The sequence below is a fragment of the Panulirus ornatus genome, chromosome 43 (genome assembly GCF_036320965.1).
Source record: "Panulirus ornatus isolate Po-2019 chromosome 43, ASM3632096v1, whole genome shotgun sequence".
NCBI classification, from domain to species: Eukaryota; Metazoa; Arthropoda; class Malacostraca; order Decapoda; family Palinuridae; genus Panulirus; species Panulirus ornatus.
The window spans coordinates 9,000,888-9,027,561 of NC_092266.1; the positions used below are offsets into that span (position 1 = coordinate 9,000,888).

The 26,674-nt window shown below is 41.0% G+C and overlaps 1 protein-coding gene across 8 annotated transcripts in view; it reads left to right on the forward strand.

The window, feature by feature from the left end:
- Window positions 1-26,674, forward strand: part of LOC139762302 (proto-oncogene c-Rel-like) — a 280,381-nt gene that overhangs the window by 159,922 nt on the left and 93,785 nt on the right. For all 8 annotated transcript variants that reach the window (XM_071686905.1, XM_071686903.1, XM_071686902.1 and 5 more), the window contains one exon: window positions 11,146-11,241. In XM_071686905.1, the coding sequence (XP_071543006.1) occupies window positions 11,146-11,241 (96 nt within the window). The remainder of the gene's footprint in view (window positions 1-11,145; window positions 11,242-26,674) is intronic.

Here is a 26,674-nt window from a genome sequence, read left to right on the forward strand (position 1 = left end):
TTTGAGTATATTACACATGACAGCTCATTTGTGGATGTGAGTGAATGTCACCATCCTTTGTCTGTTTCTGGGTGATACCTTGCTGATGCAGGGGGTGGCGATGCAGTTTCCTGTGGGTGGAGTGGTGCCAGGAATGGATGAAGGTGAGTAAGTATGAATATGTACATGTGTTGCAAGAGGTTACAGTGGTGCACTTGATCTAGTATATGCAGAAAAAAAAGGAACATGAAACACAATAAGCTTCCAAGTGCACTTTCATATAATGATCACATCGTCAGGGGAGATACAAGAATGAGATAGATGTAAAACAGTCAGTTGATGTACAAGGAAGAGATGTAGCTAAGACACCATTGGTAAACAAGCATTACCGGATGGTGGTGTTCAGGTTGGTTTGTTTGGGTTTGGCAACATGCCTGTCATAAAATTTTTTATGATGTGGACAAGAGAGGGAATTGTTTACAAGTTTTGCCTACAAGAAGCTATCCAATTTGTATAAAGTCTCAATCAGTAAGAAGTTTTTATCAAGGGTGTAAGCTATGTGTATGAGTAGGAAGAGAGGAGAGTGAATGGTTCCAAGAGAAGTTTAGTCTTTGGCAGGGGTTTGTGACATTACCATGGTTGTTTTATTTGTTTATGGATTGGATGGTGGGAGATAAATGCAAAAATCTTGCAGAGAGGGGCAAGTGTGCTGTCTATAGGAGATAAGAGGGCCTGGAAAGTGAGTCAGTTGTTGGTTGCTGATGTTACAGTCAGTACTGGTGGGAGATTCGAGTGAGAAGCTGCAGTTTTTCACTGAATGTGGATGGATGTGTGAAAGGAGGAATTTGAGAGTAAATGCAACTAAAAGCAAGGTTATTAGTATTAGTAGAGTTGAGTGGTAGATTAGTTGGGTTTTGAGTTTGAATGGAGAGAAATTGAAGGAAGAAAAGTATTTTAGATAGCTGGGAGCGGGCATGACAGTGATTTTGAAGTGTAAGTGGGTGAAGGTTCTGAGAACACTGAAAAATGTATGGAAAGAGAAATCATTATTTAGGATGGCAAAACTGGGTATGTTTTGAAGGTATAGTAGTCTTAACATTAATATATGGATGTGATGCATAGGCTATAAACATGACTGTGTGGGGGAGGGTGGTTGTGCTGAAAATGAAATGTTTGAGGACAATATGTCGTGTGAGGTTGTAGGATTGGCAAAGTAATGAAAGGATAAGAGAGAGGTGTGGTAATAGAAATAGTGTAGTTGAGAGAGCAGAAGGTATGCTGATATGGTTTGAACATATGGAGAGTGAGGATTGGATGACAAAGAGGATACATATGTCAGAGGTGGAGGGAGGAAGGAGAACAGGGAGACCAAATTGTAGATGGAAGGATGGAGTGAAAAAGATTTTGAGTGATTGGGGCCTGAACAGGCAGGAGGGTGAAAGGCGTGTATAGTATAGAGCAAATTGGAATAATGTGGTATATTGTGGTAAATGTGCTGTCATTGGACTGAGCCAGGGCATGTGAAATGTCTAGAGTAGATAATGGAAAGGTTGGTGGAGTCCGGTTTTGTATAAAGAGTTATGATTTCAGTACATTACAAATGACAACTAGAGAATGGAGATGAGTGGATGTGGCCTTTCTTCATCTGTTCCTGGCTTTACCTCTCTAATACTGGAAATGGCAATCAGTAAAGAAAAAGAGAAAAGAGTAATGTATGTAAGTATGTGTACATGCATTAGCAGACTCTGCATAGTTTTGGTTAAGATGTCCTTTGGTGATATTGCATCAATGAAGCACAATTACAGTTTCATAGTTTATTACATGAAATTAGGGCACAGGTCATGTACAAGCCTCCTTGACTTATTCTCATAATTCTCTTTGACTGAGGGGTGTCAGGAACTAAACTAGGTTGTAACATTTGGTAACAATGCATTTGATGCTATTTTAAGCATTAATGGCTATATATTTCTTCATGAGGTAGAGATGGCTGACTTAAGAATTTTGATCATATGCATCCCAGCTGCAGTGAACTGAAAATATGATACTGTGATTTATATGACCTTACTTCAGTGAATGGGTTAAGCAAGTTGTTCAGAAAATTGTTCCAAATTATAGCTTTGTATCCTTAACAAGTTTTAACCTCAAAAATGCTGGGAAAGATGATGAGAAAGCAATTGAATAACTACTTACTGTCGAGAAAACAGTCGAGAAACTACCTAATTGGGAGACAACATGAATTCAAGGAAAGGAGGTCATACACTGCAAATCCCCAATACTTCTCTGACAGAGTGCGCTTCATCACATATTAGATACTTACACATAGGTCTCATCCTCTCATCTTTCAGGCAGTTTTACTTGAATTTCATTTTTAAGTGACAAACAAATTGTAAACACTTGACTAGCTGGACAAATCAAAACCTTTGGAGTTGTTTACAGTTAGTAGCTTTATGTTGCTTCTTGTTTGGTGGAAGCTTGTTCAGATGGGTAGTTATGTGGATAATTTGAACAGTCCTCAATTGGTGCTTTTATGCCTTCACTTGCTAATTTTAGGTGACATCATATGATCCAAACTGGTGGATGTGGCTGGCTTTCTGAACATTGTAGGAGCCTTGTAAAGTTTGAATGACTCCTGGGCCAGGAAGTTTGTGTATAAGTGTTTACATGCACAGAGTTATATATCTTTTATATATGTTCTCCATTTCCTGCAGAGTTATGTAGTGCAGCAAACATGCATTTGGCCAAGAGGAAAGTCCTTGCCTGGCTTCTTTTGTTTCATCATTTAGAAATTGAAAGGCAAAAAGGGAAGGGTTTCTAGTTCCTTGTTCATGCCCCTCGAAGTTTTTTTCTATGACACATAGGGAATAAGGGTGAAGCATTCTTTCTCCCATATTCTTGTTGTTCCCTGATGATGCAACACTGGTGGCTGATTCAGATTAGAAACTGCAGAAGTTGGTGACTGGGTTGGAAAAGTGTGCGAAAGAAAGTTGAGAGTAAATGTGAATAAGAGCAAAGTTATTCGTTTCAGCATTGTTTAAAGACAAGTCAACTGGGATGTAAGTTTGAATGGAGAAAAATTGGAGGAATTGAAGTGTTTTAGATATCTGGGAATGGACTGAGTAGCACATGGAACCTTAAGAAAGGAAGTGAGTCACAGGGTGGGGGAGGGAGCGAAGGTTCTGGGAGCGATGAAGAATGTGCGGAAAGAGAGAACATTATCTCAGAGAGCAAAAGTGGGTATGTTTGAGGGAGTAGCAGTTCCAGCAGTGTTATATGGTTGCGAGGCATAGGGTAGATAGGGTTGTATGGAGGAGGGTGGATATGTAGGAAATGAAATGCTTGAGGACAGTTTGTGGTGTGAGGTGGTTTTATCAAGTAAATAATGAAAGGGTAAGGGAGATGTGTGGGAATAAAAAGAGTGTGGATGAGAGAGCAGAAGAGGGGGCATTGAAATGGTTTGGACATATGGAGAGAATGAATGAGGAAAGATTGACAAAGAGGATATATGTATCAGAGGTGGAGGGAAGAAGGAGAAGCGGGAGACCAAATTGGAGGTGGAAGGATGGAGTGAAAAAGATTTTGAGCGATCGGTGCCTGAATATACTGGAGAGTGAGAGGCATGCAAGGAATAGAGTGAATTGGAATGATGTGGTATACTGGGTCCAACATGCTGTCAGTGGACTAAACTAGGGCATGAAAGGCATCTAGGCTAAACCATGGAAAGGTCTGTGGGGCTTGGATGTGGATAGGGAGCTGTGGTTTTGATGCATTACACATGACAGCTAGAGACTGAGTGTGAATGAATGTGGTGTTTTTGCCTGTTTTCCTGGTGTAACCTCGCTAAAGCGGGGAGTATTGATTGCAACAGGAATGGATTAAGGCAAGCAAGTATGAATATGTATTTATTATTATTATTATTATTTTGCTTTGTCGCTGTCTCCCGCGTTTGCGAGGTAGCGCAAGGAAACAGACGAAAGAAATGGCCCAACCCACCCCCATACACAATGTATATACATACACGTCCACACACACAAATATACATACCTATACATCTCAATGTACACATATATATACACACACAGACACATACATATATACCCATGCACACAATTCAAACTGTCTGCCTTTATTCATTCCCATCGCCACCCCGCCACACATGGAATACCATCCTCCTCCCCCCTCATGTGTGCGAGGTAGCACTAGGAAAAGACAACAAAGGCCCCATTCGTTCACACTCAGTCTCTAGCTGTCATGCAATAATGCCCGAAACCACAGCTCCTTTTCCACATCCAGGCCCCACACAACTTTCCATGGTTTACCCCAGACGCTTCACATGCCCTGATTCAATCCACTGACAGCACGTCAACCCCGGTATACCACATCGATTCAGTTCACTCTATTCCTTGCCCGCCTTTCACCCTCCTGCATGTTCAGGCCCCGATCACACAAAATCTTTTTCATTCCATCTTTCCACCTCCAATTTGGTCTCCCACTTCTCCTCGTTCCCTCCACCTCCAACACATATATCCTCTTGGTCAATCTATCCTCACTCATTCTCTCCATGTGCCCAAACCATTTCAAAACACCCTCTTCTGCTCTCTCAACCACGCTCTTTTTATTTCCACACATCTCTCTTACCCTTACATTACTTACTCGATCAAACCACCTCACACCACACATTGTCCTCAAACATCTCATTTCCAGCTCATCCACCCTCCTGCGCACAACTCTATCCATAGCCCACGCCTCGCAACCATACAACATTGTTGGAACCGCTATTCCTTCAAACATACCCATTTTAGCCTTTCGAGATAATGTTCTCGACTTCCACACATTCTTCAAGGCTCCCAGGATTTTCGCCCCCTCCCCCACCCAATGATTCACTTCCGCTTCCATGGTTCCATCCGCTGCCAGATCCACTCCCAGATATCTAAAACACTTTACTTCCTCCAGTTTTTCTCCATTCAAACTTACCTCCCAATTGACTTGACCCTCAACCCTACTGTACCTAATAACCTTGCTCTTATTCACATTTACTCTTAACTTTCTTCTTTCACACACTTTTCCAAACTCAGTCACCAGCTTCTGCAGTTTCTCACATGAATCAGCCACCATATGTGTATATATTCCTATGAGTCCCCGTGGACTCATAGGAATATCTTGATCACGCGCAAAATTGTGATCCTTTCCAATGTGTATGTATGTGTATGCTTATATATGTATATGTCTGTGTATGTATATATTGTATATGTAGAAATGCATAGGTATGTATATGTGTGTGTATGGACGTGTCTGTATATACATGTGTATGTAGGTGGGTTGGGCCATTCTTTCATCTGTTTCCTTGCACTACCTTGCTAATGTGGAAGACAGCAACAAAGTATAATAAGATAGATAAATGTGTATGTCTATGTATGTGTATGTATATGTTGATATGTATGTATGTGTGTGTGTAAGTGGGCATTTATATATATATATATATATATATATATATATATATTTTTTTTTTTCCAAAAGAAGGAACAGAGAATTGGGCCAGGTGAGGGTATTCCCTCAAGGCCCAGTCCTCTGTTCTTAACGCTACCTCGCTGATGCGGGAAATGGCGAAGAGTTTGAAAGAAAAGAAAGAATATATATAAATATAAAAAATATATATTATATATATTATATTATACTTTGTCGCTGTCTCCCGCGTTTGCGAGGTAGTGCAAGGAAACAGACGAAAGAAATGGCCCAACCCCCCCATACACATGTATATACATACGTCCACACATGCAAATATACATACCTACACAGCTTTCCATGGTTTACCCCAGACGCTTCACATGCCTTGATTCAATCCACTGACAACACGTCAACCCCGGTATACCACATCACTCCAATTCACTCTATTCCTTGCCCTCCTTTCACCCTCCTGCATGTTCAGGCCCCGATCACACAAAATCTTTTTTACTCCATCTTTCCACCTCCAATTTGGTCTCCCTCTTCTCCTCGTTCCCTCCACCTCCGACACATATATCCTCTTGGTCAATCTCTCCTCACTCATTCTCTCCATGTGACCAAACCATTTCAAAACACCCTCTTCTGCTCTCTCAACCACGCTCTTTTTATTTCCACACATCTCTCTTACCCTTACGTTACTTACTCGATCAAACCACCTCACACCACACATTGTCCTCAAACATCTCATTTCCAGCACATCCATCCTCCTGCGCACAACTCTATCCATAGTCCACGCCTCGCAACCATACAACATTGTTGGAACCACTATTCCTTCAAACATACCCATTTTTGCTTTCCGAGATAATGTTCTCGACTTCCACACATTCTTCAAGGCCCCCAGAATTTTCGCCCCCTCCCCCACCCTATGATCCACTTCCGCTTCCATGGTTCCATCCGCTGCCAGATCCACTCCCAGATATCTAAAACACTTCACTTCCTCCAGTTTTTCTCCATTCAAACTCACCTCCCAATTGACTTGACCCTCAACCCTACTGTACCTAATAACCTTGCTTTTATTCACATTCACTCTTAACTTTCTTCTTTCACACACTTTACTATTTGCCATTGCCCGCGTTAGCAAGGTAGCGTTAAGAAGATAGAACTGGGCCTTAGAGGGAATATCCTCACCTGACCCCCTTCTCTGTTCCTTCTTTTGGAAAATTAAAAAAAACAAGAAAGGGGGGGATTTCCAGCCACCCGCTCCCTCCCCTTTTAGTCGCCTTCTACGACACGCAGGGAATACGTGGGAAGTATTCTTTCTCCCCTATCCCCAGGGATAATATATATATATATATATATATATATATATATATATATATATATATATATATATATATATATATATATTTCAGAGGTATAAGTTTGTTGAGTATTCCTGGTAAATTATGTGGGAGGGTATTGATTGAGAGGGTGAAGGCATGTACAGAGCATCAGATTGGGGAAGAGCAGTGTGGTTTCAGAAGGGGTAGAGGATGTGTGGATCAGGTGTTTGCTTTGAAGAATGTATGTGAGAAATACTTAGAAAAGCAAATGGATTTGTATGTAGCATTTATGGATCTGGAGAAGGCATATGATAGAGTTGATAGAGATGCTCTGTGGAAGGTATTAAGAATATATGGTGTGGGAGGCAAGTTGTTAGAAGCAGTGAAAAGTTTTTATCGAGGATGTAAGGCATGTGTACGTGTAGGAAGAGAGGAAAGTGATTGGTTCTCAGTGAATGTAGGTTTGCGGCAGGGGTGTGTGATGTCTCCATGGTTGTTTAATTTGTTTATGGATGGAGTTGTTAGGGAGGTGAATGCAAGAGTTTTGGAAAGAGGGGCAAGTATGAAGTCTGTTGTGGATGAGAGAGCTTGGGAAGTGAGTCAGTTGTTGTTTGCTGATGATACAGTGCTGGTGGCTGATTCATGTGAGAAACTGCAGAAGCTGGTGACTGAGTTTGGAAAAGTGTGTGAAAGAAGAAAGTTAAGAGTAAATGTGAATAAGAGCAAGGTTATTAGGTACAGTAGGGTTGAGGGTCAAGTCAATTAGGAGGTAAGTTTGAATGGAGAAAAACTGGAGGAAGTAAAGTGTTTTAGATATCTGGGAGTGGATCTGGCAGCGGATGGAACCATGGAAGCGGAAATGGATCATAGGGTGGGGGAGGGGGCGAAAATCCTGGGAGCCTTGAAGAATGTGTGGAAGTCGAGAACATTATCTTGGAAAGCAAAAATGGGTATGTTTGAAGGAATAGTGGTTCCAACAATGTTGTATGGTTGCGAGGTGTGGGCTATGGATAGAGTTGTGCGCAGGAGGATGGATGTGCTGGAAATGAGATGTTTGAGGACAATGTGTGGTGTGAGGTGGTTTGATCGAGTAAGTAACGTAAGGGTAAGAGAGATGTGTGGAAATAAAAAGAGCGTGGTTGAGAGAGCAGAAGAGGGTGTTTTGAAATGGTTTGGGCACATGGAGAGAATGAGTGAGGAAAGATTGACCAAGAGGATATATGTGTCGGAGGTGGAGGGAACGAGGAGAAGTGGGAGACCAAATTGGAGGTGGAAAGATGGAGTGATAAAGATTTTGTGTGATCGGGGCCTGAACATGCAGGAGGGTGAAAGGAGGGCAAGGAATAGAGTGAATTGGATCGATGTGGTATACTGGGGTTGACGTGCTGTCAGTGGATTGAATCAGGGCATGTGAAGCGTTTGGGGTAAACCATGGAAAGCTGTGTAGGTATGTATATTTGTGTGTGTGGACGTATGTATATACATGTGTATGGGGGTGGGTTGGGCCATTTCTTTCATTTGTTTCCTTGCGCTACCTCGCAAACGCGGGAGACAGCGACAAAGCAAAAAAAAAAAACATATATATATATATATATATATATATATATATATATATATATATATTTGAGTGGATGGGCCATTCTTCGTCTGTTTCCTGGTGCTACCTTGCTGACGTGGGAAACAGCGATTAAGTGTAATAACGAAATAATGATAATATATTCATTCATTTTTTGTGTAAGATTACCTCATGACCTCTTTGATTGTGTATAAGATCTTATTAAGGATTATACCTCTCCAGAGTAATTTTATTTTGCATTAGTTTTGAGGACATCAGTGCCTGGTGCTTGGGAAGAGACAAAGTTACAAAGAATATGATTTTTATAAGAATATCCCCTAAGAGAATTTCCTCTGTTAATTCATTTTATGCTCTTAAGCATCTAACACAATCCATGGCATTTTTAGACGTTTGATCATCCTTTGAAATAGGTGGAGTAAGAAAGTTTCAGTTCTTTTGTGTATTTGTAATGATAAGTAATTTTTCAGGTTCAGTAATTTTTCAGATTCAGGTTTACCTTTTTACATCTTATATATGTGTTTGATCCATCTTTTTTTGGTACATAAAGAAAATATAGTGATAGGCAAGTGGCTGTAGAGTTTTCTGCCACAGCACCATCTCCAAGCTATTTGACCAGAGCTTTTTAAAACTGGATTTTGCAGAACTCAAGGGATCCATGAAAGCATGAAGGGAATCCATGGGATAGTTAGTGAGAGACTGGGAGGAAAAATGATGTAATGTATATACAAGGGCAAAAGCGTTGTTCAGTTTAGCTGAAAATAAAAGATATGAAAGGGTATAAGTATTTCTCATGGAAAGGTCATCATGTAGTTGAATGTTCAGTTTGATTTTCATATCGACCTTTTACCTACTTGTGATGCTTAGTGCCTACAGAGGGTGCATTCTGAGTACTGCTTCCATTTTTTAACTTAAAACATTATGCTTCAGGCATCAGTATCTTTGAGTTCCTGTTCCTCATACCTGAAGTATGTTGTCTGAAATTGAAAATTAATGGGAGTTTGAGTAGAGATTTATTTAATGAAAAGTAGGAGTGAGAATAGAGAATAATTTTTTAAGACTATGAAATTAGAGTTGTTAATATTTAAGGTACCCTGAACAGATACATGTTAGTCAATGTATTAATAATTCTTCAGCATTATTTTTATTGTGCTTGCAGTTCTTGAGATAGTGCCCTTGCTGTTAGGTGACAAGTCAAATTAGAAATCTGTATTATGTATAAGCAAATTTTCAAAATTATGTCTAAAAGATTGAAGAGAGAAAGCTTGAAAAGCTTTCAATTCAGATGTAAACTTTGAAGAACATTATTTATTTTTGGTATCAGACAAAGAAGTATAGATAACTCATTCTTTTGTTGTTCATCTTTGTAACATCATGTAATTAGTAATTATTTTGCATGATGTTAATTGCTGTGTCTGTATGGTAGCAGTGTGATAAGGTTTCAACTTCTTGTAATGTAATTTTGATGCTAGTTGTGTGTCATTATTTTTTCAGAGGTAGTTGTTATATTATTAGTTGAATGAACCATCACTGTTGATTTGATATGGTGTACATGCCTTGTAAGTTTGCTTTATATGAATTATACACTACGCTGATTTCCAGTTGTAGCTTTTCTGATGGTTGTGGTCAAAGAGTTTCGATTGTAGTGCTTCATGTACCAAGTTTGTTGCCATGATTGATGCTCAGGGTGTTTGTCTTATGTAGTTAACATTTGTTACTGTTACAATATTAGTGTAGCCCATGATAATGAAGGCTGTGTGTGATGATTAATAGGAAAGACTATTTGAAAAGATTTAGGGAAGTCAAAAATCATAATTTGCATGCTATTGTTTGGTGATAATGCCACTATTCTTCATTGCCATTATCAGGAGATACAAATTAATTAAAAAATGCCTATAGTGTTACTGTACTTTTTACATGCTTATTAAAAAGCAACAGTTGTGGGATAAAAGTTTGTTCTCCAATAGATTGGTTGATATATCATTCGATGGTTAAGGATTATCATAGAAGTGCAGTGATTAATAATGTCCATCAGGTTACTCATAATTATTTTGCCTCTTTTGATAAAGTGTTAAAGGAGGGATGATACTCATTATCGATCATTCACATCAGTGAAGTGTGTAGGATGCATGATGAATAAATTGTCAACCAGGGCTGAATAAGTGCAAATTGATGGTGTTTCAGTATATTCCTGGTACACCATCCTGTAGTTACTACCAAATTTTGTTAGTTTTCATTCTGCAGCTTATATATGACCATATCATGTACCCAGGAAGCTGAGATATTCTTTTACTTTCTTTGTTATGCATATGTCAGGATAGAATAATTTTCTATATGATATGATATATTTAACCATGCTGTGTCTTGAAAAATTTGCTCAGTGAGTGAAAGATAAAAAGAACTCAGTTTTAGATACAGTATTTTGATTCATCACCTTTTCTTACTACTTGATAGGTGTATTGATGAATAGGCTTTTTAGAAGACCTTGTAATGTCACAAATTGTTTCTATGTATAATTCAGTAGAAAATAAAATGTAATTAAACTTGTATGGATTTCTTACCTTCTTCTTGAGAAAAGATTATGCATGTTATTGGTTTTGTACCTTTGATTTTGTTTTGCGCATTTGTATTTCTAATAGAAATTTATATTTTATCACTTGTTCGATAGTTTAACAATGTTTGCTTGGTGTCTGGTTATTTTATTTTGCATGTTTTCGTAATATGCTTTGTTTTTTATTTGGTTAGATAATTGTTTTGCATATTTGATTTGGTTTGATAATCGTTTTGCATGGTTTTGGTTTTACAAGCATGGATGTTTTTTTTTTATTCTAGATCCGCAGTACCTTAAGCGAAAAATGGCTAAACTTGGCAACAGTGCAAATACTGAGAAGATTGGTAGATTCCTTGCAGAAAATATAGGAGCTGCAGGTATGTGTTTATGATTTATTGTGATATATTTGAAGTAGAATATTGCTTTTTGCAGGCTAAATTTTGCAGTGGGCTTTATAATTCTCATGATTCTAGTGCACAGAGACAACACTTAGAGGAGATATTGCATGTGGTGTTCCTTTGTATAGCAGAAATTGATAATAGAATATGATCATGTCCAAGTCAGAGAAGTAATAAACGGTGTTGAATATTTCTTGTTTGTTACTTATGGTGTTTTCCATAGGCATGAAAAAGAGATTTAATAAAGTATAGTTTTGCTTGAATGCCAGTTCACATAATTGTCATTTTATTTTCAATGTATATACAGGTTTAGATTTGAAAATGCAGCTTCCTAAAACCTGAAAACTCGCAAAATTTATTGAGCACCTCATTCAGAATTATTACCACATTGGGTCATAATTTCCAGACTTTGCTCATTTATTGCTTGCAGCATTTTTTATGACATTGTTTTTAAGTGTAAAAGTGACAAAAAGCAATAAAAGCTTGTTAGACTGCAAATAACAAGGACTATAAGTAAAAGTTGAAAAATGGGATGTTACATTATAAGGAATTTATTCACTTGATTTTGGTGTTTGGTGTTATATTTGACCTTGAAGCAGCCTATGCTACAGTAACTGTTTGTTGCTCATTTATATAGTGTGAATATTTATAGTATATGAATAGTATATTGATGCTCTCTATAGATGAGGAATAAAAATCTTCAACCACTTTTTGATTGATAATGGGAGACTAATCACCAAAAGCTGAATATTTTTTTTTTCTTTGTCGCTGTCTCCCGCGTCAGCGAGGTAGCGCAAGGAAACAGACAAAAGAACAGCCCAACCCACCCACATACACATGTATATACATACATGTCCTCACATGCAAATCCACATACCTATACATCTCAATGTATACATATATATACACACACAGACATATAAATATATACACATGTACATAATTCATACTGTCTGCCTTTATTAATTCCCATCGCCACCTCGCCACACATGGAATAACAACCCCCTCCCCCCTCATGTGTGCGAGGTAGCGCTAGGAAAAGACAGCAAAGGCCACATTCATTCACACTCAGTCTCTAGCTGTCATGTAATAATGCACCGAAACCACAGCTCCCTTTCCACATCCAGGCCCCACAGAACTTTGCATGGTTTACCCCAGATGCTTCACATGCCCTGGTTCAATCCATTGACAGCATGTCGATGCCAGTATACCACATCGTTCCAATTCATTCTATTCCTTGCACGCCTTTCACCCTCCTGTATGTTCAGGCCGCGATCACTTAAAATCTTTTTCACTCCATCTTTCCACCTCCAATTAGGTCACCCACTTCTCCTCATTCCCCCCACCTCTGACACATATATCCTCTTGGTCAATCTTTCCTCACTCATTCTCTCCATGTGACCAAACCATTTCAAAACACCCTCTTCTGCTCTCTCAACCACACTCTTTTTATTACCACACATCTCTCTTACCCTTTCATTACTAACTCAATCAAACCACCTCACACCACATATTGTCCTCAAACATCTCATTTCCAGCACATCCACCCTCCTGCGCACAACTCTATCCATAGCCCATGCCTCACAACCATACAACATTGTTGGAACCACTATTCCTTCAAACATACCCATTTTTGCTTTCCGAGATAATGTTCTCGACTTCCACACATTCTTCAAGACTCCCAGAATTTTTGCTCCCTCCCCGACCCTATGATTCGCTTCCACTTCCATGGTTCCATCCGCTGCCAAATCCACTCCCAGGTATCTAAAACACTTCACCTACTCCAGTTTTTCTCCATTCAAACTTACCTCCCAATTGACTTGACCCTCAACCCTACTGTACCTAATAACCTTGCTCTTATTTACATTTACTCTCGACTTTCTTCTTTCACACACCTTACCAAACTCAGTCACCAGCTTCTGCAGTTTCTCACATGAATCAGCCACCAGCACTGTATCATCAGTGACCAACAACTGACTCACTTTGGTAGGAGTCCATACCTTTAGGCAGATCATTTGCAATGATCAGGAAGAGTAGTGATCCTGGAACAGAACTTGGAACATACCTTTAGGCAGATCATTTGCAATGATCAGGAAGAGTAGTGATCCTGGAACAGAACCCTGTGGCACTTCACTGGTCACTTTGACAAATTTGGAGAAGGTTCCTCTGACATGCATACTATGTTCCCTTCAGCTGAGTTAATTGTATATCCTGCTTGGTGACCCAACTTCTTAATCAGCCACCCATGCAGTTCAGTTTCAAATGCTTTCTGGCTTTCCAGATACAAACAGTCCGCACAGCCTTCCCTCTTGTCTAAGACAATGCTTGCTATCTTGTAGAAATCTAAGAGATTTTTTGTATACATGACTTTTTATCCTTAACACCATGCTGTCAGGTAATTTCTCCTCCGTGGAAAGTCATCCATTTTTGTTTTAATTATCTTTAACAGAACCTTACCGACCACACCTGTCAGTGAGACTGGTCTGTAGTTTGATGTCTGTTGGCAGTATCCTTTCTTATATAGGTAATCATGACATTTATCCTTTTCTATTCTCCTTAGCAATTTTCTTCTCTCCATTGACAGACAGACACAGAAAGGTTTATTTTTAAGAATTACGTGGTTATGTATTAATATGTTGAGCACGTTTACGTGTAAAGTAATCTATATTTAAAGCCCGTCAACAAAAACATTGATAAACAGTAAAACTCAATAAGAAATGCATACAGAGCACAAATTAAAAGTAATGCAGTGCAGTTTGAATTACAAGTGAAATGAATTTAGTTCTTTCTTTTAAACTATTTGCCATTTCCCGCGTTAGCGAGGTAGCGTTAAGAACAGAGGACTGGGCCTTTTTTGGAATATCCTCACCTGGCCCCCTCTGTTCCTTCTTTTGGAAAATTAAAAAAAAAAAAACGAGAGGGGAGGATTTCCAGCCCCCCGCTCCCCGCAAAGGGGATAAGAGTGAGTGCTCAAATTACAGAGGTATAAGTTTGTTGAGTATTCCTGGTAAATTATATGGGAGGGTATTGATTGAGAGGGTGAAGGCATGTACAGAGCATCAGATTGGGGAAGAGCAGTGTGGTTTCAGAAGTGGTAGAGGATGTGTGGATCAGGTGTTTGCTTTGAAGAATGTATGTGAGAAATACTTAGAAAAGCAAATGGATTTGTATGTAGCATTTATGGATCTGGAGAAGGCATATGATAGAGTTGATAGAGATGCTTTGTGGAAGGTATTAAGAATATATGGTGTGGGAGGAAAGTTGTTAGAAGCAGTGAAAAGTTTTTATCGAGGATGTAAGGCATGTGTACGTGTAGGAAGAGAGGAAAGTGATTGGTTCTCAGTGAATGTAGGTTTGCGGCAGGGGTGTGTGATGTCTCCATGGTTGTTTAATTTGTTTATGGATGGGGTTGTTAGGGAGGTAAATGCAAGAGTTTTGGAAAGAGGGGCAAGTATGAAGTCTGTTGGGGATGAGAGAGCTTGGGAAGTGAGTCAGTTGTTGTTCGCTGATGATACAGCGCTGGTGGCTGATTCATGTGAGAAACTGCAGAAGCTGGTGACTGAGTTTGGAAAAGTGTGTGGAAGAAGAAAGTTAAGAGTAAATGTGAATAAGAGCAAGGTTATTAGGTACAGTAGGGTTGAGGGTCAAGTCAATTGGGAGGTGTTTTGAATGGAGAAAAACTGGAGGAAGTGAAGTGTTTTAGATATCTGGGAGTGGATCTGTCAGCGGATGGAACCATGGAAGCGGAAGTGGATCATAGGGTGGGGGAGGGGGCGAAAATCCTGGGGGCCTTGAAAAATGTGTGGAAGTCGAGAACATTATCTCGGAAAGCAAAAATGGGTATGTTTGAAGGAATAGTGGTTCCAACAATGTTGTATGGTTGCGAGACGTGGGCTATGGATAGAGTTGTGCGCAGGAGGATGGATGTGCTGGAAATGAGATGTTTGAGGACAATGTGTGGTGTGAGGTGGTTTGATCGAGTGAGTAACGTAAGGGTAAGAGAGATGTGTGGAAATAAAAAGAGCGTGGTTGAGAGAGCAGAAGAGGGTGTTTTGAAGTGGTTTGGGCACATGGAGATGATGAGTGAGGAAAGATTGACCAAGAGGATATATGTGTCGGAGGTGGAGGGAACAAGGAGAAGAGGGAGACCAGATTGGAGGTGGAAAGATGGAGTGAAAAAGATTTTGTGTGATCGGGGCCTGAACATGCAGGAGGGTGAAAGGAGGGCAAGGAATAGAGTGAATTGGAGCGATGTGGTATACCGGGGTTGACGTGCTGTCAGTGGATTGAAGCAAGGCATGTGAAGCGTCTGGGGTAAACCATGGAAAGCTGTGTAGGTATGTATGTGTGGACGTATGTATATACATGTGTATGGGGGGGGGGGGTTGGGCCATTTCTTTCATCTGTTTCCTTGCGCTACCTCGCAAACGCGGGAGACAGCGACAAAGTATAATAAAAAAATAATATAATAATAATGTATATATATATGAATTTAGTTATGATGTAATATATGGGATGCATGAGTGCCTTCGTCTAGCACCACAGCGGAAAGGTTGGAAGTCATTTGAACCCTGTTTTGTCCTAGCACTAACATCGTGCTGCTCTGGTGGTAATAGGTTATGATGTCGTGCACCTTCAGCAAACCATGCCCAAACTTGAGGCACAGGTCTTTATGCCTTTGGGAAGTGTAGTTATCTGTGACATGTTGAGAGCATCATGATACTCAGTGTCCCAACCTGCTGCTGTTTTCATCACTCTGCGTTGAATCATTTTTATATGTTTCACCTGTTGTAGCACTGGTGAGACTGGTATGTCACCTTAACCAAAATTTTGAAACATTTATCTAGCATATACCACGCATCTTAAGCACATCTGAAATTTCATCAGGACCATGAACCTTGTGTGGACCATGACACTAGTATTCTTGTAATGTATTTTATTGATTTTTTTCATGCATTATTGCCATTTCCTTATTAGCAAGGTAGCATCTGTTCACATCCAGACTTTAGCTGTCATGTAAAATGCACTGAAACCACATCTTCCTATTTACAACCAGGCCCCACAAACTTTTCTTTTCTAGATATTTCAGTGTTTTCCAGAACCTCCTACCCATCCCGTCTCACTGTTGCTGGGGCTGTAGTATCTTTCACTATGAAAACACCTTTAACTTGTTATTTGTTTCCTAACATATTCATATATTAATCTCGACAATTTTTCCCTCAGAATGCTTCAACTTGATTTGCTACTCCTTAATTGAGAATTGACTCCTGATGAATGCATGGAGAAGCTGTGGATTTTTCATGCCTTGTTCACAATATTCTTTTCAAAGTTTCTTTGTTCCTCCTTTCTTATCCTGCTATACTTGATCCTTGCTGTCTTATACCTTGCAGATACTGGTTGGCTTATATATATATATATATATATATATATATATATATATATATATATATATATATATATATATATATTTTTTTTTTTTTTTTTTTTTTTTTTTTTATACTTTGTCGCTGTCTCCCGCGTTTGCGAGGTAGCGCAAGGAAACAGACGAAAGAAATGGCCCAACCCCCCCCCCCATACACATGTACATACACACGTCCACACACGCAAATATACATACCTACACAGCTTTCCATGGTTTACCCCAGACGCTTCACATGCCTTGCTTCAATCCACTGACAGCACGTCAACCCCTGTATACCACATGACTCCAATTCACTCTATTTCTTGCCCTCCTTTCACCCTCCTGCATGTTCAGGCCCCGATCACACAAAATCTTTTTCACTCCATCTTTCCACCTCCAATTTGGTCTCCCTCTTCTCCTCGTTCCCTCCACCTCCGACACATATATCCTCTTGGTCAATCTCTCCTCACTCATTCTCTCCATGTGCCCAAACCATTTCAAAACACCCTCCTCTGCTCTCTCAACCACGCTCTTTTTATTTCCACACATCTCTCTTACCCTTACGTTACTTACTCGATCAAACCACCTCACACCACACATTGTCCTCAAACATCTCATTTCCAGCACATCCATCCTCCTGCGCACATCTCTATCCATAGCCCACGCCTCGCAACCATACAACATTGTTGGAACCACTATTCCCTCAAACATACCCATTTTTGCTTTCCGAGATAGTGTTCTCGACTTCCACACATTTTTCAAGGCTCCCAAAATTTTCGCCCCCTCCCCCACCCTATGATCCACTTCCGCTTCCATGGTTCCATCCGCTGACAGATCCACTCCCAGATATCTAAAACACTTCACTTCCTCCAGTTTTTCTCCATTCAAACTCACCTCCCAATTGACTTGACCCTCACCCCTACTGTACCTAATAACCTTGCTCTTATTCACATTTACTCTCAACTTTCTTCTTCCACACACTTTACCAAACTCAGTCACCAGCTTCTGCAGTTTCTCACATGAATCAGCCACCAGCGCTGTATCATCAGCGAACAACAACTGACTCACTTCCCAAGCTCTCTCATCCCCAACAGACTTCATACTTGCCCCTCTTTCCAGGACTCTTGCATTTACCTCCCTTACAACCCCATCCATAAACAAATTAAACAACCATGGAGACATCACACACCCCTGCCGCAAACCTACATTCACTGAGAACCAATCACTTTCCTCTCTTCCTACACGTACACATGCCTTACATCCTCGATAAAAACTTTTCACTGCTTCTAACAACTTTCCTCCCACACCATATATTCTTAATACCTTCCACAGAGCATCTCTATCAACTCTATCATATGCCTTCTCCAGATCCATAAATGCTACATACAAATCCATTTGCTTTTCTAAGTATTTCTCACATACATTCTTCAAAGCAAACACCTGATCCACACATCCTCTACCACTTCTGAAACCGCACTGCTCTTCCCCAATCTGATGCTCTGTACATGCCTTCACCCTCTCAGTCAATACCCTCCCATATAATTTACCAGGAATACTCAACAAACTTATACCTCTGTAATTTGAGCAGTCACTCTTATCCCCTTTGCCTTTGTACAATGGCACTATGCACGCATTCCGCCAATCCTCTGGCACCTCACCATGAGTCATACATACATTAAATAACCTTACCAACCAGTCAACAATACAGTCACCCCCTTTCTTAATAAATTCCACTGCAATACCATCCAAACCTGCTGCCTTGCCGGCTTTCATCTTCCGCAAAGCTTTCACTACCTCTTCTCTGTTTACCAAATCATTTTCCCTAACCCTCTCACTTTGCACACCACCTCGACCAAAACACCCTATATCTGCCACTCTGTCATCAGACACATTCAACAAACCTTCAAAATACTCATTCCATCTCCTTCTCACATCACCGCTACTTGTTATCACCTCCCCATTTACGCCCTTCACTGAAGTTCCCATTTGCTCCCTTGTCTTACGCACCCTATTTACCTCCTTCCAGAACATCTTTTTTTTTTTTTTTTTTTTTTTTTTTTTTTTTTTTTTTTCCAAAAGAAGGAACAGAGAATTGGGCCAGGTGAGGGTATTCCCTCAAAGGCCCAGTCCTCTGTTCTTAATGCTACCTCGCTAACGCGGGAAATGGCGAATAGTATAAAAGAAAGAAAGATATATATATATATATATATATATATATATATATATATTTTCCCTGGGGATAGGGGAGAAAGAATACTTCCCACGTATTCCCTGCGTGTCGTAGAAGGCGACTAAAAGGGAAGGGAGCGGGGGGCTGGAAATCCTCCCCTCTCGTTTTTTTTTTTTTTTTAATTTTCCAAAAGAAGGAACAGAGAAGAGGGCCAGGTGAGGATATTCCCTCAAAGGCCCAGTCCTCTGTTCTTAACGCTACCTCGCTATCGCGGGAAATGGCGAATAGTATGAAAAAAAAAAAAAAAATATATATATATATATATATATATATATATATATATATATATATATATATATATATATATATATATATATGTGTGTGTGTGTGTGTATATGTATATATATATGTATATTATCCCTGGGGATAGGGGTGAAAGAATACTTCCCACGTATTCCTCGCGTGTCGTAGAAAGCGACTAGAGGGGACGGGAGCGGGGGGCCGGAAATCCTCCCCTCCTTGTATTAACTTTCTAAAATGGGAAACAGAAGAAGGAGTCACGCGGGGAGTGATCATCCTCCTCGAAGGCTCAGAGTGGGGTGCCTAAATGTGTGTGGATGTAACCAAGATGTGAAAAAAGGAGAGATAGGTAGTATGTTTGAGGAAAGGAACCTGGATGTTTTGGCTCTGAGTGAAACGAAGCTCAAGGGTAAAGGGGAAGAGTGGTTTGGAAATGTCTGGGGAGTGAAGTCAGGGGTTAGTGAGAGGACAAGAGCAAGGGAAGGAGTAGCAATACTCCTGAAACAGGAGTTGTGGGAGTATGTGATAGAATGTAAGAAAGTAAATTCTCGATTAATATGGGTAAAATTGAAAGTTGATGGAGAGAGGTGGGTGATTATTGGTGCATATGCACCTGGGCATGAGAAGAAAGATCATGAGAGGCAAGTGTTTTGGGAGCAGCTAAATGAGTGTGTTAGCAGTTTTGATGCACGAGACCGGGTTATAGTGATGGGTGATTTGAATGCAAAGGTGAGTAATGTGGCAGTTGAGGGAATAATTGGTATGCATGGGGTGTTCAGTGTTGTAAATGGAAATGGTGAAGAGCTTGTAGATTTATGTGCTGAAAAAGGACTGATGATTGGGAATACCTGGTTTAAAAAGCGAGATATACATAAGTATACTTATGTAAGTAGGAGAGATGGCCAGAGAGCGTTATTGGATTACGTGTTAATTGACAGGCGTGCGAAAGAGAGACTTTTGGATGTTAATGTGCTGAGAGGTGCAACTGGAGGGATGTCTGATCATTATCTTGTGGAGGCTAAGGTGAAGATTAGTATGGGTTTTCAGAAAAGAGGAGTGAATGTTGGGGTGAAGAAGGTGGTGAGAGTAAGTGAGCTTGGGAAGGAGACCTGTGTGGGGAAGTACCAGGAGAGACTGTGTACAGAATGGAAAAAGGTGAGAACAATGGAAGTAAGGGGAGTGGGGGAGGAATGGGATGTATTTAGGGAATCAGTGATGGATTGCGCAAAAGATGCTTGTGGCATGAGAAGAGTGGGAGGTGGGCTGTTTAGAAAGGGTAGTGAGTGGTGGGATGAAGAAGTAAGAGTATTAGTGAAAGAGAAGAGAGAGGCATTTGGACGATTTTTGCAGGGAAAAAATGCAATTGAGTGGGAGAAGTATAAAAGAAAGAGACAGGAGGTCAAGAGAAAGGTGCAAGAGGTGAAAAAAAGGGCAAATGAGAGTTGGGGTGAGAGACTATCAGTAAATTTTAGGGAAAATAAAAAGATGTTCTGGAAGGAGGTAAATAGGGTGCGTAAGACAAGGGAGCAAATGGGAACTTCAGTGAAGGGCGTAAATGGGGAGGTGATAACAAGTAGCGGTGATGTGAGAAGGAGATGGAATGAGTATTTTGAAGGTTTGTTGAATGTGTCTGATGACAGAGTGGCAGATATAGGGTGTTTTGGTCGAGGTGGTGTGCAAAGTGAGAGGGTTAGGGAAAATGATTTGGTAAACAGAGAAGAGGTAGTAAAAGCTTTGCGGAAAATGAAAGCCGGCAAGGCAGCAGGTTTGGATGGTATTGCAGTGGAATTTATTAAGAAAGGGGGTGACTGTATTGTTGACTGGTTGGTAAGGTTATTTAATGTATGTATGACTCATGGTGAGGTGCCTGAGGATTGGCGGAATGCGTGCATAGTGCCATTGTACAAAGGCAAAGGGGATAAGAGTGAGTGCTCAAATTACAGAGGTATAAGTTTGTTGAGTATTCCTGGTAAATTATATGGGAGGGTATTGATTGAGAGGGTGAAGGCATGTACAGAGCATCAGATTGGGGAAGAGCAGTGTGGTTTCAGAAGTGGTAGAGGATGTGTGGATCAGGTGTTTGCTTTGAAGAATGTATGTGAGAAATACTTAGAAAAGCAATTGGATTTGTATGTAGCATTTATGGATCTGGAGAAGGCATATGATAGAGTTGATAGAGATGCTCTGTGGAAGGTATTAAGAATATATGGTGTGGGAGGCAAGTTGTTAGAAGCAGTGAAAAGTTTTTATCGAGGATGTAAGGCATGTGTACGTGTAGGAAGAGAGGAAAGTGATTGGTTCTCAGTGAATGTAGGTTTGCGGCAGGGGTGTGTGATGTCTCCATGGTTGTTTAATTTGTTTATGGATGGGGTTGTAAGGGAGGTAAATGCAAGAGTCCTGGAAAGAGGGGCAAGTATGAAGTCTGTTGGGGATGAGAGAGCTTGGGAAGTGAGTCAGTTGTTGTTCGCTGATGATACAGCGCTGGTGGCTGATTCATGTGAGAAACTGCAGAAGCTGGTGACTGAGTTTGGTAAAGTGTGTGGAAGAAGAAAGTTGAGAGTAAATGTGAATAAGAGCAAGGTTATTAGGTACAGTAGGGGTGAGGGTCAAGTCAATTGGGAGGTGAGTTTGAATGGAGAAAAACTGGAGGAAGTGAAGTGTTTTAGATATCTGGGAGTGGATCTGTCAGCGGATGGAACCATGGAAGCGGAAGTGGATCATAGGGTGGGGGAGGGGGCGAAAATTTTGGGAGCCTTGAAAAATGTGTGGAAGTCGAGAACACTATCTCGGAAAGCAAAAATGGGTATGTTTGAGGGAATAGTGGTTCCAACAATGTTGTATGGTTGCGAGGCGTGGGCTGTGGATAGAGATGTGCGCAGGAGGATGGATGTGCTGGAAATGAGATGTTTGAGGACAATGTGTGGTGTGAGGTGGTTTGATCGAGTAAGTAACGTAAGGGTAAGAGAGATGTGTGGAAATAAAAAGAGCGTGGTTGAGAGAGCAGAAGAGGGTGTTTTGAAATGGTTTGGGCACATGGAGAGAATGAGTGAGGAGAGATTGACCAAGAGGATATATGTGTCGGAGGTGGAGGGAACGAGGAGAAGAGGGAGACCAAATTGGAGGTGGAAAGATGGAGTGAAAAAGATTTTGTGTGATCGGGGCCTGAACATGCAGGAGGGTGAAAGGAGGGCAAGAAATAGAGTGAATTGGAGTCATGTGGTATACAGGGGTTGACGTGCTGTCAGTGGATTGAATCAAGGCATGTGAAGCGTCTGGGGTAAACCATGGAAAGCTGTGTAGGTATGTGTATTTGCGTGTGTGGACGTGTGTATGTACATGTGTATGGGGGGGGGGGTTGGGCCATTTCTTTCGTCTGTTTCCTTGCGCTACCTCGCAAACGCGGGAGACAGCGACAAAGTATAAAAAAAAAAAAAAGATATATATATATTATATATATTTTTTTCTATTATACTTTGTCGCTGTCTCCCGCGTTTGCGAGGTAGCGCAAGGAGACAGACGAAAGAAATGGCCCCCCCATACACATGTATATACCTACATCCACACACGCAAATATACATACCTACCCAGCTTTCCATGGTTTACCCCAGACGCTTCACATGCCTTGATTCAATCCACTGACAGCACGTCAACCCCGGTATACCACATCGCTCCAATTCACTCTATTCCTTGCCCTCCTTTCACCCTCCTGCATGTTCAGGCCCCGATCACACAAAATCTTTTTCACTCCATCTTTCCACCTCCAATTTGGTCTCCCTCTTCTCCTCGTTCCCTCCACCTCCGACACATATATATATCCTCTTGGTCAATCTTTCCTCACCCATTCTCTCCATGTGCCCAAACCACTTCAAAACACCCTCTGATGCTCTCTCAACCACGCTCTTTTTATTTCCACACATCTCTCTTACTCTTACGTTACTCACTCGATCAAACCACCTCACACCACACATTGTCCACAAACATCTCATTTCCAGCACATCCATCCTCCTGCGCACAACTCTATCCATAGCCCACGCCTCGCAACCATACAACATTGTTGGAACCACTATTCCTTCAAACATACCCATTTTTGCTTTCCAAGATAATGTTCTCGACTTCCACACATTCTTCAAGGCCCCCAGAATTTTCACCCCCTCCCCCACCCTATGATCCACTTCCGCTTCCATGTTTCCATCCGCTGCCAGATCCACTCTCAGATATCTAAAACACTTCACTTCCTCCAGTTTTTCTCCATTCAAACTCACCTCCCAATTGACTTGACCCTCAACCCTACTGTACCTAATAACCTTGCTCTTATTCACATTTACTCTTAACTTTCTTCTTCCACACACTTTACCAAACTCAGTCACCAGCTTCTGCAGTTTCTCACATGAATCAGCCACCAGCGCTGTATCATCAGCGAACAACAACTGACTCACTTCCCAAGCTCTCTCATCCCCAACAGACTTCATACTTGCCCCTCTTTCCAAAACTCTTGCATTTACCTCCCTAACAACCCCATCCATAAACAAATTAAACAACCATGGAGACATCACACACCCCTGCCGCAAACCTACATTCACTGAGAACCAATCACTTTCCTCTCTTCCTACACGTACACATGCCTTACATCCTCGATAAAAACTTTTCACTGCTTCTAACAACTTTCCTCCCACACCATATATTCTTAATACCTTCCACAGAGCATCTCTATCAACTCTATCATATGCCTTCTCCAGATCCATAAATGCTACATACAAATCCATTTGCTTTTCTAAGTATTTCTCACATACATTCTTCAAAGCAAACACCTGATCCACACATCCTCTACCACTTCTGAAACCACACTGCTCTTCCCCAATCTGATGCTCTGTACATGCCTTCACCCTCTCAATCAATACCCTCCCATATAATTTACCAGGAATACTCAACAAACTTATACCTCTGTAATATGAGCACTCACTCTTATCCCCTTTGCCTTTGTACAATGGCACTATGCACGCATTCCGCCAATCCTCTGGCACCTCACCATGAATCATACATACATTAAATAACCTTACCAACCAGTCAACAATACAGTCACCCCCTTTTTTTAAAAGAAAGAGACAGGAGGTCAAGAGAAAGGTGCAAGAGGTGAAAAAAAGGGCAAATGAGAGTTGGGGTGAGAGAGTATCATTAAATTTTAGGGAGAATAAAAAGATGTTCTGGAAGGAACAAGGTGCAAGAGTTGAAAAAAAGGGCAAATGAGAGTTGGGGTGAGAGAGTATCATTAGATTTTAGGGAGAATAAAAAGATGTTCTGGAAGGAGGTAAATAAAGTGCGTAAGACAAGGGAGCAAATGGGAACTTCAGTGAAGGGCGCAAATGGGGAGGTTATAACAAGTAGTGGTGATGTGAGAAGGAGATGGAGTGAGTATTTTGAAGGTTTGTTGAATGTGTTTGATGATAGAGTGGCAGATATAGGGTGTTTTGGTCGAGGTGGTGTGCAAAGTGAGAGGGTTAGGGAAAATGATTTGGTAAACAGAGAAGAGGTAGTGAAAGCTTTGCGGAAGATGAAAGCCGGCAAGGCAGCAGGTTTGGATGGTATTGCAGTGGAATTTATTAAAAAAGGGGGTGACTGTATTGTTGACTGGTTGGTAAGGTTATTTAATGTATGTATGACTCATGGTGAGGTGCCTGAGGATTGGCGGAATGCGTGCATAGTGCCATTGTACAAAGGCAAAGGGGATAAGAGTGAGTGCTCAAATTACAGAGGTATAAGTTTGTTGAGTATTCCTGGTAAATTATATGGGAGGGTATTGATTGAGAGGGTGAAGGCATGTACAGAGCATCAGATTGGGGAAGAGCAGTGCGGTTTCAGAAGTGGTAGAGGATGTGTGGATCAGGTGTTTGCTTTGAAGAATGTATGTGAGAAATACTTAGAAAAGCAAATGGATTTGTATGTAGCATTTATGGATCTGGAGAAGGCATATGATAGAGTTGATAGAGATGCTCTGTGGAAGGTATTAAGAATATATGGTGTGGGAGGCAAGTTGTTAGAAGCAGTGAAAAGTTTTTATCGAGGATGTAAGGCATGTGTACGTGTAGGAAGAGAGGAAAGTGATTGGTTCTCAGTGAATGTAGGTTTGCGGCAGGGGTGTGTGATGTCTCCATGGTTGTTTAATTTGTTTATGGATGGGGTTGTTAGGGAGGTAAATGCAAGAGTCTTGGAAAGAGGGGCAAGTATGAAGTCTGTTGGGGATGAGAGAACTTGGGAAGTGAGTCAGTTGTTGTTCGCTGATGATACAGCGCTGGTGGCTGATTCATGTGAGAAACTGCAGAAGCTGGTGACTGAGTTTGGTAAAGTGTGTGGAAGAAGAAAGTTAAGAGTAAATGTGAATAAGAGCAAGGTTATTAGGTACAGTAGGGTTGAGGGTCAAGTCAATTGGGAGGTGAGTTTGAATGGAGAAAAACTGGAGGAAGTGAAGTGTTTTAGATATCTGGGAGTGGATCTGTCAGCGGATGGAACCATGGAAGCGGAAGTGGATCATAGGGTGGGGGAGGGGGCGAAAATTTTGGGAGCCTTGAAAAATGTGTGGAAGTCGAGAACATTATCTCGGAAAGCAAAAATGGGTATGTTTGAAGGAATAGTAGTTCCAACAATGTTGTATGGTTGCGAGGCGTGGGCTATGGATAGAGTTGTGCGCAGGAGGATGGATGTGCTGGAAATGAGATGTTTGAGGACAATGTGTGGTGTGAGGTGGTTTGATCGAGTAAGTAACGTAAGGGTAAGAGAGATGTGTGGAAATAAAAAGAGCGTGGTTGAGAGAGCAGAAGAGGGTGTTTTGAAATGGTTTGGGCACATGGAGAGAATGAGTGAGGAAAGATTGACCAAGAGGATATATGTGTCGGAGGTGGAGGGAACGAGGAGAAGAGGGAGACCAAATTGGAGGTGGAAAGATGGAGTGAAAAAGATTTTGTGTGATCGGGGCCTGAACATGCAGGAGGGTGAAAGGAGGGCAAGGAATAGAGTGAATTGGAGCGATGTGGTATACAGGGGTTGACGTGCTGTCAGTGGATTGAATCAAGGCATGTGAAGCGTCTGGGGTAAACCATGGAAAGCTGTGTAGGTATGTATATTTGCGTGTGTGGACGTGTGTATGTACATGTGTATGGGGGGGGGTTGGGCCATTTCTTTCGTCTGTTTCCTTGCGCTACCTCGCAAACGCGGGAGACAGCGACAAAGTATAAAAAAAAATATATATATATATATATATATATATATATATATATATATATATATATATATATATATATATATATATATATATTTTTGCCGCTGTCTCCCGCATTTGCGAGGTAGCTCAAGGAAACAGACGAAAGAAGTGGCCCAACCCACCCCCATACACATGTATATACATACGTCCACACACGCAAATATACATACCTACACAGCTTTCCATGGTTTACCCCAGACGCTTCACATGCCTTGATTCAATCCACTGACAGCACGTCAACCCCGGTATACCACATCTATCCAATTCACTCTATTCCTTGCCCTCCTTT